General features: G+C 43.7%; 1 protein-coding gene across 1 annotated transcript; it reads right to left on the bottom strand.

Annotated features, from left to right (window-relative positions):
• Nucleotides 1–1,062: 1,062 nt before the first annotated feature.
• Nucleotides 1,063–11,803, bottom strand: LOC138751162 (protein phosphatase 1H-like). The gene is made up of 3 exons (XM_069913218.1): nt 11,707–11,803; nt 10,356–10,540; nt 1,063–1,431 (listed from the first exon to the last, which is right to left on the bottom strand). Exons 1-3 carry the CDS (start codon nt 11,801–11,803, stop codon nt 1,063–1,065), a joined length of 651 nt encoding a protein of 216 aa, XP_069769319.1.
• Between the last annotated feature and the right edge of the window lie 457 nt (nt 11,804–12,260).

Genomic DNA, 12,260 nt, shown 5'->3' with positions numbered 1-12,260 from the left:
GAAGTACTCGAGCTGGCAGAGTCCACAAGCATCGAATCCACGCTGCTGAAGACCCAACTGCGCTGGGTGGGTCACGTCTCCAGAATGGAGGACCATCGCCTTCCCAAGATCGTGTTCTATGGCGAGCTCTCCACTGGCCACTGAGACAGAGGTGCACCAAAGAAGAGGTACAAGGACTGCCTAAAGAAATCTCTTGGTGCCTGCCACATTGACCACTGCCAGTGGGCTGATATCGCCTCAAACCGTGCATCTTGGCGCCTCACAGTTCGGCGGGCAGCAACCTCCTTTGAAGACCGCAGAGCCCACCTCACTGACAAAAGGCAAAGGAGGAAAAACCCAACACCCAACCCCAACCCACCAATTTTCCCCTGCAACCACTGCAACCGTGTCTGCCTGTCCCTCATCGGACTTGTCAGCCACAAACGAGCCTGCAGCTGACGTGGACATTTTACCCCCTCCATAAATCTTCGTCCGCGAAGCCAAGCCAAAGAAGAAGAGAAGAAAAGATGTTCTGTACTATTACATACAATAAAGGAATCTTGAATCATTGTAACAAGATCCTAGTTTTATTTGTATGTCTAAGAAGATGAAGGGTAACAAAAGTTACAATTTATGCTAGATAGGGAGGAACCAACTGATGCACGAGTTGTGACCTCATTATGTTTATAGATGACTCTGGAAAATGTCAGATTTGCTAAACTGATTTGCAGATTGAAAAAAGCTGAGTTGACTTCCTGGTGGGTATGAACTTACCCAGAAATCAAGTTCAAGTTCCTTGACACATATACTGCAGTGCAGTGAGAAACTTTGTTTTGCATGCATTCATCTCGTCAACTCGTACATAGCGCAGCCATAAAAAAAATGTAGTACAGAGAACAAAGTTGCAGAGAGAGATCAGTTAGATTATCTCCATGTCAGCTCTACGTGTGACGTATGAATCAAAAATAATTGGATTTCCAAGCTATTAAATCCAAAAGATACAAAGAACGTTAACATTTATGATAGGTTGCAGCACAGAAGTATCAATGAAAGTTGTGCTGAAGACTCTTTGCAAAACTTGCTTTAAATGACTCTCATAAAAACACTTACCATTTCTTGAAAAGCATTTTCGATTGCTCCGATAACCAAACCCTCGTGTGCAATTTTCTTCTCAATGAAGAAGCGTGTGGGAGGGCTACTTGGTGACCCGGGGGTCCCCATTGAGCCCCTCAGTGAGGCAGCTCTGGTTAATGTCCTTGTGTTGGCCACCACTTCAGACTCATCAGTGAGGCAGGTTGGAGGCTGGACTGCCGAGTTGCGCAGCACACCAGTCACCTCTTGCAGATGCTCCGCTATCTTATGATGGAGGAGCTTGGAGGCCACAATGGCAGCGCCTGTTCCTGCATGCCCATCAAAAAGTGCCCAGTAGTTAAATGATATGCCCTCGGATTCCTACATTAAGAAAGAACATATCAGTGATACAACCTGCAATCTGCACTGTCTTGTGGAATTTCAACAGCTGAAGAACACACCTAACTGTTTCTGAAACAGACAGGTTAGCTCGAGGGACTCAGCGATTCAAGCAACATTCGTGGGGGAAAAATGGTCAGTCACTGATTTGGGTCAGCACACTTTCTCGAGAGTGGGAAGGGGAGATTGCAAGCAAAGGAAGTGAGTGGGAAGGGTTGGGAAGAGGTTAAGAGCTGATAGAATAGTATTTGTCAGGTATCCATCACCTTTGTAGCCCTCCTCCCTCTCCTTTATGCTCCCTGTCTCCTCATCAAAAAAGTCCTGACCTGAAATATTGACTATTTTTCTTCATGGATGCTGGATGACCTACTGAGTTTCTTCAGCTTCTCATTATTGAAAGAATTCACCATCTGCAATTCTTGTGTATTTTTCAACCTTATCATTCTTAAATTGACCACTGATGGTAAGAAAGATAGAATCATGGGATTAACAAGGAAAGGGGCATTTAAACTCATTTTTAACGTTACCATCTCTTTTGTACAGTTACCTGGCTCTTCCCCGCAGCCATTCATTTATCTTCCCTTACCAGTGGTTCTCAACCTTTTTCATCTGGCTTCTGGCCTAACATGCCATGGCCTACTAGTGGCAATGACTGAGCAATATTTTCAAGTCAAAGGCAGTTCTGTAGGAAAAACACATTTATCTAATTTAAAGTATTTTATTTAACATTTTTAAACACCTATATGGAAACACACTGTGGCCCACAAGTGGCCCATGGCCACTGGTTGAGAAACCCCTCAGACTCTTATGGCACATAATTTCAATGGTTTGCTCACATGCCAATGCTTACATCTGTGAGTTTTCAAAAAAATTATAAGGTCGATTATTAATAAAGTTCCAATGAAATTCACAGGAACTTGCATTTGTTCTGAAGTGCTTCATTGTATATAATCAATCAAATGAGGTGATGCTGAACCCCATTAGAAGATATTAAGAGAGCCTTGTCCACAAGGTGGGGTTGAAAGAGAAAATTGATGGAAAGGTAAAAGATTATTTCAGAGCAATGGGACAAGCTAGCTAGAAGAATGATATTCAATGACAGGACACAGAAGCACATCGGCCAGAATTGGAGGATCTTGCAGAATAATGCTGATACTGGCTTTTAAATTTCAGAATGGATTTATTATCTTAAATTTATTTCCATAGCTCCCATTACATCACTGAATACCTTCCCTAATTAAGGGCTCCTGAATCAAGTTGACCAGATTAGAACACAAGAAAAAGCAGTGAAGTCAATCAGCCCTTCCCATCTACTCCACCATTCAAGATCATGGGTGATCCAACTTTGGCCTCAGTACCACTTTCTCCTTCTCCCTCGATATTACTAAGCTACTTTGTTAGTTAAAATGTCTGTTAATTCCCATCTTGAATACGTTCAATAATGTCATCTTTCTGAGGAGAGAATTTCAGAGTCTGACCAAGAACATTTCCCCTCGTCTCCATCTGCCCTAATTAGGGGATCCCTTATCAGAAACCTTGTCCTCTTGCTCCAAAAGATAGGCTTGAAAGAGCAAAGTGAAGGAAAACTAAGAGATTATTTCAGAGCAATGGGACAAGTTAGCTAGAAGAATGATATTCAATGACAGGACACAGAAGCACATCGGCCAGAATTGGAGGATCTTGCAGAATAATGCTGATCTGGCTTTTAAATTTCAGAATGGATTTAATTATCTTAAATTTGTGCTGACTTTGAATCACCCCATTAGCCAAAACATCCTCTCAGTATTAACCCAGACAATATTCCTCATAATCTTGTATCAGTTCTCTTCTCAATACCAAACAGTAAAGGTACAACCTTTTTGACTTCTTTTCATACATCCCTGGAATCAACCCTGGGCATTATCATCTCTGCACAGCTTCCAAAGGCAGTTTTATCCTTCCTAAAATATGGAGACTAAAACAGTGCAGTACTCTAGGTACAGTCACCAATGACTTAGGTAATATTTCTGTAGCACTCCTTTTGACACCCACTCTCACTCACTCACTCGCCCCATTGAACTATTTATACGATATTGTCACAAAATTAATAATAAACTATAATCTTCCTTAAACATTCATTCCTTGCACATTTTCCCACATTGTTTTCCATCCACTAACTTCTTGTCCAGTCACATTACCTATTTAAAACCTTTTGGAAGGTCTTTGTTCCCTCTGCTTAATGTACACTGACTATGAATCATCAAAAGATTTAGTTACAATGGACTTGGTCCCTTTATCAGAACCAATTCAAGGCTTACGGTTCCCAGATAAAAAATCAATCCTATTTTAACATCAATGGCTCAAGCATCTGATAGGTTGCAATGGATCATTTGAGCCAGATGAAATGAACATTTCTTTCTTGTTGTCTTTGAAACAAATTAAAATAAACATGACTCAGCAAATACTGGTACTTTTCACAAAACATGGAGGAGAATTGACGCTGAAGCTTTTGAGGAGCGATCAAATGACAGAAATCAGGAACAGTACAATGTAAACCAATAAGAGGAGTTACTGATGAGGAAGAATAGCTCTGAGAACTTTAGGGAAAAGGAAGGCCAATGGACCAGATCAGTCAGGGCCAAACTGCAGGAATGCTATGGCCATAGAAACTTCTGTCAGTCCCACACAGTTGCTGCATGGAACACAAGCAGATAAATATGACTACTGTTGCAGGCTTCAGCTCAGTGGCCTCTAGCTTCTGGCAACCAGGAATCAGATCCAGGATTTCTGAAAAAGTGTGGTGCTTGGGCCTCCCAAAAAGCCTCAGGCACTGATGGCTTCCTAACAATTTATGGATTCGGAATAAGGGGTTGAGAAGGTGCGATCTGGATACGGGGTCTTGAGCTCAGGTTTACAACGGAGGTTATTTGGACAACAGAGGAGTGGGTGAGATCTATAGCTACTTGATGTCTCTGAAGGAGACTCTCCCTTTTGCTTCTCTTTCTTATATTTAATAATGGTGCTGGATTACTTGGCTATTCTTTGCCTTCACAGGGCAAAAGACAAAGGAAGCACTTTTGTGTATCTTGTGCACATGACAATAAATCAAATGTTGAATCCAATATAATCATAAAAGACTGTTGATTAGAGGTTGAACAATTTACAGCAGCAGTTCTCAACACCTTTTCAACCACAGATCCCCTTAAGTATTCCTTTAATTCCTGTTGACCACCAGTGACACACCCACTGTGGAGTCTGTGCATGCACTACACGGATGAAGGTTCTTTGGAAGTCAAGAATGAGGCAAAATTCTTCAGGTTAGAGCCAGTATATTCTACAACAGATCAGACAGGATCAGTCTGTGCTCCATCAAATAGCTTTAGGTAATTAACAGGACAAAGAAACAATGGCATGCTCATTTTCTTGACAAAAGGGCTCAGGCCCAAAATGTCTAATACATCTTTACCTCCTATGGCTGCTGCAAGAGTTCCTCCACCATTTCTATGTTTTCACTGCAATCACACAGTGTCTAAAGACTTTTGTGTTTCATTCTCTACTGACCACAGGATTCATTAAATCCTTGGTTTATTTTTCAAGGAGGTGATTAAAGCAGTATATGTATGTGGATATTTTTATTTGGATTTCTAAAGTCCTTCACTATAAACTGCTTAAGGATTAAACTCAAGATATGAAGGTTAAGTAACGACCTGGCTTATGGGATTCTGCAAGGACCTCCAGCCGTACATGATCAATATCAATGACTTCCAAGATTGACTAGAACCCAATATCTCCATACTTGCTGATAGTGCAAAGGTTAGTAATGAAAGTAACTGTTCAAGTAGAAACATTAATTACAAATTGATCAATGGACAAATGAAAGAAAAATCACGTGCCCAGGACATACAAACACTCTTGTGCCCAAAACAAATAGACAGATGCTTAGAAATGGAATTACCCAGTACATGTTCTAAAATTTAAATGCTGTCCATCCAAATCCTAATAAAAATGAAGGGATTGAGAATTTCACGATTTTAGTTCTGGGATCCTTGCTGTGTCTGCCTCAGGATGTGAAGACATCCCCTGAGTTGCCAGTGGTGCTTTTGCAGCCTCATGGAGAAGTGTTCCAGGAGACTTTGGAGTCCGTGCATGCACTACATGGATGAAGGTTCTTTGGAAGTCAAGCTCTCCACTGGCCACCGTGACAGAGGTGCACCAAAGAAGAGGTACAAGGACTGCCTAAAGAAATCTCTTGGTGCCTGCCACGTTGACCACCGCCAGTGGGCTGATATCGCCTCAAACCGTGCATCTTGGCGCCACACAGTTCGGCGGGCAGCAACCTTCTTTGAAGACCACAGAGCCCACCTCACTGACAAAAGGCAAAGGAGGAAAAACCCAACACCCAACCCCAACCAAACAATTTTCCCCTGCAACTGCTGCAACCGTGTCTGCCTGTCCCGCATCGGACTTGTCAGCCACAAACGAACCTGCAGCTGATGTGGACGTTTACCCCTCCATAAATCTTCGTCCGCGAAGCCAAGCCAAAGAAAAAGAAGAGAGCCAGTATATCATACAACAGGTCAGACAGGATCAGTCTATGCTCCATCAAATAGCTCATTTTCTACTGCAAACTGGTCCAGCAGGGTTTGATAAGAAGTGAAAGAAGTCTGCAGACACTAGGTGCTTTTAAGCTACAGCACCTGAGTAGCCCTCCTGGGACCCAGGTGTGATTTCTGGGGCAAAAGTCTTCTCACACCTTTTAAGCTGCGGTGGGTTGGGGGGGGGGGGGGAGAGGTCCCGCCTCCATGATGATGCGTTAAATGACATGGCATACACTCAGGGGAATGCAGCGACCCCACTCCTCTCCCCACCACAGCAGCCAACCCCTCTGCCCCCGTTGATCGTGGCAACCGTCCCCCCCCCCCGGAGCAGCAACCTCACTTGCCCCAATTGTGCCCACCCATGTGGCAGCGACCCCTCTCTCCCCCAATAATGGCAGACACTTTAGCTGGGGTTTCCCTGTAACACCTGTGTGCAAACGCTGACATCACAGGAGTAACTGGGTCGGCCATTTTTGTTTTCAAGCCGCCAATGGACGCAACCTAGGTAAGTTAACTGGGTTCCCTGACTACCTCTGAGGTAGGGCAGGGACCCGGTTGATTTTGGAGCCCGCTGACTGGGTCGGATCCTTTCAAGCTGCCTTGTGAGCTCGGGAAAATTGCCTCTACTGTAGCCCTTTTCACACTGGTTAATCAGTCCACGCTGCTGAAGATCCAGCTGCGCTGGGTGGGTCACGTCTCCAGAATGGAGGACCATCGCCTTCCCAAGATCGTGTTATATGACGAGCTCTCCACTGGCCACCATGACAGAGGTGCACCAAAGAAAAGGTACAAGGACTGCCTAAAGAAATCTCTTGGTGCCTGCCACATTGACCACCGCCAGTGGGCTGATATCGCCTCAAACCGTGCATCTTGGCGCCTCACAGTTTGGCGGGCAGCCACCTCCTTTGAAGAAGACCGCAGAGCCCACCTCACTGACAAAAGGCAAAGGAGGAAAAACCCAACACCCAACCCCAACCAATCAATTTTCCCCTGCAACCGCTGCAACCGTGTCTGCCTGTCCCGCATCGGACTTGTCAGCCACCAACGAGCCTGCAGCTGACGTGGACATTTACCCCCTCCATAAATCTTCGTCCGCGAAGCCAAGCCAAAGAATCAGTAGATTGGCCATTCAGTGAACTGGTAAGGAAAATGTTTTTACTTAACCGGTTCTCTGCGTCCTTTCACACTCATCCTGGGGATAGGGGATTCTATCCTCCACTAATGACGTCATGACGCATCGAGTGATGGTGGACCTGCCCTAAATCCTGATCAATGTATTATGATCTTGTATTTAAACAAAATTAATCATGCCTAATTATAACATAATTAAGCTTCATGTACAGCACAGTATGAGTCCTTCAGACCCTGTTGTTGTGCTGACCTAGATAAGCCTTTATAAATTTACACCAGACCATGGGAAAGTATTGCCACACAATTTATAAACACTGGGAAAGTCCTAATGGCAATAGCGCACAATATATAAAGACTATGGGAAAGCGCGATGATGGACCTGCCCTCCCAGAATTCTGTGCAGCAGGGAGAGAGCTGTATGCACGGAGCACTCATGGAGGGGTTTCTCTGCTGCACAGAATTCTGGGAGGGTAGATCTGCCATCGCTCTCTCCTGCTTTGACTTTCCCATGGTCCTTTAGACATTTATGAAGGTTTATATAGGTTGGCAAAGTTAATACCTTCTTTTTACTCTTTTGTTCCCTTCACATTCCTGCACTCATGCAAAAACGTAATCAACGTGTCACTACTTTATCCCAGGATACCCTATGTCCCTTTCACACTGGGCTAATTGGCACACAGGCATCGTCAGTGACCCAGGACGTCTGTGTGCCAATTAAAGAGCTTTCACACTGAACCCTTAACTGGTAGATTGGCCGTCAATACTGAGACAGGGTGCCAGTGTGAAAGGGGCTTATAATTGTAGTAAAAACACATGTTAGAGGAACTCAGCATCTATAGGAGGTAAAGATATATAACCAATATTTTGAACCTGAGGTCTTTTTCAAGATATAACCAAAAAAAAGGAAGGCATTTGAATAACGGGAGGGGGAAGGCGTCCAGACCAACAGTCCAAAGGTGCTAATTGAATATAAGAGGAAAGGTGAGAATTGATTTTTGCTGTGTAAAAGGAGACAGAGCGAAACGGGAAAAGAGAGACAGAATGAGTGCTGCGAAAAAGGCCACAGGGCAAAGGGTGGGGGGGGTTTAATGGAAACTGGAGAAGTTGATGTTGATGCCATCTGGTTGGAGGGTGTCCAGACAGAAGATGAGGTGCTATTCCTCCAATTTGCAAGTGGTCTCAGTCTGGCAGTGCACGAGACCATGGGCAAACATGTTAGCAAGGGAATGGAACAGGGAATTGAAATGGGTGGCCACTGGCAGATCCACACTGTTGTGATGGACAGAGCCAAGATGCTCAACAAAACTATCTCCCAGTCTGCAACCAGTCTCTCTGATATAGATATATGGCAGTACTGGATATAGAAGAAGACCCCCGCAAATTCACAAGTGAAGACCTGCTTTGATAAGAAGCCGGCTGAATAGATACTTACTGAACCACTAACATATAAGTAACATTTTAAACAAAGAAACTGCAGACAAATTTAAATTACTAAAAGTTTCCAGACAAGCAAGGAATTATACAAACAAATAAAGCATAAACAGCTAAAATCAAAGGGAAAAACAGAATTAAACAATAACCTGGATGCTGACCTGACACCACCATGATAGATCATCTATTTATACTCTATCCACAATGGCCATCCTAGACTCCTGGTTGAATGCCATTTCAATTCCCCTTCCCATTCCCACACTGACCAATCTGCCCTGGGTCTTCACCACTGCCAGAGGGGGGACCAACGTAAACGAGAGGAACATCACCTCGTATCCTGCCTGGGCAGACTATGGCCCAATGGTATCAACATAGAATTTTCTAATTTCAGGTAGCGAATCCCTCTCTCCTTCTGCCCTTCTCATCCATCCATCTCCCCGCCCTCCCAACTACTTCTTCCACTCTCTTCAACCACCCACACCCCGCCCATGGATCTCCCTTTATACCACTTATCAGTTCTCACTTATCAGTTTCCAGTAATGGCAGCCTTTGTTCTTCTAATCACACACTCTACCCTGTCTGACACATCGTCCTCCACCCTTCCCCTTTAGTTCCCTTACCTCTCTCCCCCCTGTGTCTGGCCCCAGCCACTGCTCTGCCTCTGTTCAGTTCACCAATCCCGTGTGCAGCCCCTGCCTCACCCTTCCAACCTGGTCCTCTATTACTCTGCTTCTGTTCAAACTTTCCTCAGCCCAGATGAAGAGTTTCAGCTCGAAACATCGACCACTCATTGTTTTCTACCACTGATGCCGTTCAACTCACTGGGTTCCTCCAGTGGATTGTGTTCAGGCACCCTGCATTTCCACTTGTGCAGTATCTACAAGTGGGGACCGTAGGTATTCAGATCACTTCTCTTTTCCCTGAGTATGATGAAAACAATATAAATCATTACTCTCAGCAGTGGGTGAGGTGGAAGAATTTAGAACACACATAAAGGGCCCAAGAAAAAATAAGCTGGCGAAGGTTAGATGCATTGGTGTAGGACAAGAACCATGTGCAGCTGGCTTGGACTGATTGACACAAGAACAAAAAATAGGAGCATGAATAGGCTATCTGGGCCTGTTAAGCCTGCTCTACCATTCAATGAGATCATGGCTGATAGGTTCACCTCCACCTACCTGCTTTTTCCTTCATCCCTCAATTCCCTTACTTTGCAGAAATCCATCCTACCTTGTCTTAAATATGTTTACTGAGCTCGCCACCACTGCTTCAGTGGGCAGCAAATTCCACAGATTCACCACCCTCTGGGAAAAGCAGTTCCCCCTCATCTCTGTCCTAAATCTACTGCCCTTAATCTTTAAGCTGTATCCCCTAGTTCTGGTCTCCCCTGCCAAATGAAACAACTTATCTACCTCAATCTTATCTATGTCTTTCAGAATTTTATATAAGATCCCCTCACATTCTTCTAAATTCCAGTGAGTACAGTCCCAGACAACTCAATCTCTCCTTATAAGCCAACCCCTTCATTTCTGGAATCAACCTGATGAACAACCTCTGCACCTCCTACAAACCCAGTATATCCTTCCCCAAGAAAGGAGGCCAAGTAAGATAGACAGAAGGAATGATTGTGCACTGCATGCTCGAACTCTGCATCACACAGTATTTGCATACTGGAATCCATTGTTTCATGCTAATAGATGTTTCTGGGTTATCGATATGTGTTATTCTTCCCCCAGTGTTTACAAAGAAGAATGAAGCTTCACTTACTGAGTTGTCTTTAGACTGTAATCCTTCCCCGTTTGGTAATGACGACCTCCTCTTAACTGCAGAATTCTTACTTGGTGTGATCGGAGCACTTGTTTTCTTCTTCACTGTCACCACTTGACAGGAACCCTGGTCTTCGTTATGTGTGCTTTTCCCTGCATTAATCACCCTGAAAATATCAAGAGTTTCTGATAAGATAATTGTGCACAAAAAAAAGAAAAAGGTATCAATAAACACATCTGCAATATGCAAAAGTGCTGGAGAAACACAGCAGATCATGCATCATCTCTGGAGCTTCATCTGCTAAGTTTCTTCAGCACTTTGTGCAACTTGTGCCAGGAAGAGGGACCATATCACCCCTATTCTGGTCCCTTCACTGGCTGTCAGTAGGCTCAGAATAGATGTTAAAGTTCTCCAGTTTGTTTACAAAGCCACCAGTGGACAAGCCCTCTCCTACATCCCCGATCTCCTAACGCCCTACTCCATTTCAAGACACCTCAGATCGGCCAATTTAGGATGCTTGGTTGTTCCATGCTTAAATTGCAAACTCAGGGGAGATCGCCCCTTCGCTATTTCAACCCCCAAACTGTGGAACAACATTCTTCCCTCCATCAAATCAGCCCCTTCAACTCTTAAATCCAGGGTGAAGTTGGATTTTTACTCACAAGCGTTTAGGGGTGATTGTTGATTACTACCATGTTATATGTACAATTCTGAACCTCGGGTACCTGTTTTATTCTGCACTTTAAGTAGCTGGTTACGATGTAATTTATGATCTGTACAGTACTTTGGTCAATGTGAGTTGTTTTAAATGTGTTATATAAATAAAATAAACTAAACACTTGGTGTATTACATTGCAATCAAGTTATTGGTGCCTCTCGAAGGTCATACCAGTCTGTAGCCCACCTGCTGTGCCCCCCTTAATCTTTCCAGCATTTGGCTTCCATTTTGTGTTTTAATTCACTTTAATGCTTCTGAATCATTTTAATATTCACTTTAATACTACAGGAATGGCCTGTTACTGTGCTGAATGTCTTTAGAAAATAAATAAATAATGATTACCCCACGTTTAAAAAAGTGTCTCGACCCAAAATGTTGACTGACTAATTCTCTCCATGAATGCTGCCGGATCCATTGAGTCCCTCCCACTTCTCAGTGGCCATTGCAAATGTGACTTCTTGCTCTTCATCCATTTTAAAGGAAAGAGGAATCCTTGCTGGTCATTTTCATTATTAAATATACCCTGGGCCGAGTATTAAATTAAATTTACACTAATAAAATGGCTCATGGTACAATTTTGAGATAATAGAAGGAAAAAAATTAGCATTTATATTGGTTTTTATTATTTCAAACTGTCCTCTGCAATGAATTTCTGATATTCTAGAGCCAGACCCCGTAGCCCCAATGCACAGAGCAGGTTTCCTGAAGGTGCAATATGTTGAAAGTCCATTTATACTTCGCTGATGGTGCTAGGTAGAGGCAGCCATTATCTGAACACCTGGATGACCTCATCCTGGGTGACAGATAACAACATGGCACAATTTCCAAATGATTGAGCAGGCAGACAGAGCCTCTATATAAAGACACAGTGACTTAGAAATTCCTCCACACAATCCAGAAAAAGAAAGAGTTGAGCTGTGGAAAACCAGCCACTAGACACTTTCTTTTGACAAAAACTCACTGAAGTGACATCATTACATAATAAGCTAAATTCATCTTCAGCATGACGAAAGACTACTTTGTGGGGGGAGAAAAAGGGTGGTACAGTTAGCATAGTGGTTAAGCGCAAGTGACCCGGATTCAAATCCGGTGCTGTCTGTAAGGAGCTTATACATTCTCCTGCGTCTGCGTGGTTTGCCTCCGGGTGCTCCAGTTTCATCCCACCCTTCAAAACGTACATGGATTGA

The sequence above is a fragment of the Narcine bancroftii genome, unplaced genomic scaffold (assembly GCF_036971445.1).
Source record: "Narcine bancroftii isolate sNarBan1 unplaced genomic scaffold, sNarBan1.hap1 Scaffold_776, whole genome shotgun sequence".
Lineage (NCBI taxonomy): Eukaryota > Metazoa > Chordata > Chondrichthyes > Torpediniformes > Narcinidae > Narcine > Narcine bancroftii.
Note: the sequence above shows the minus strand (reverse complement) of the source record. Positions and strands in the feature narration are given on the sequence as shown.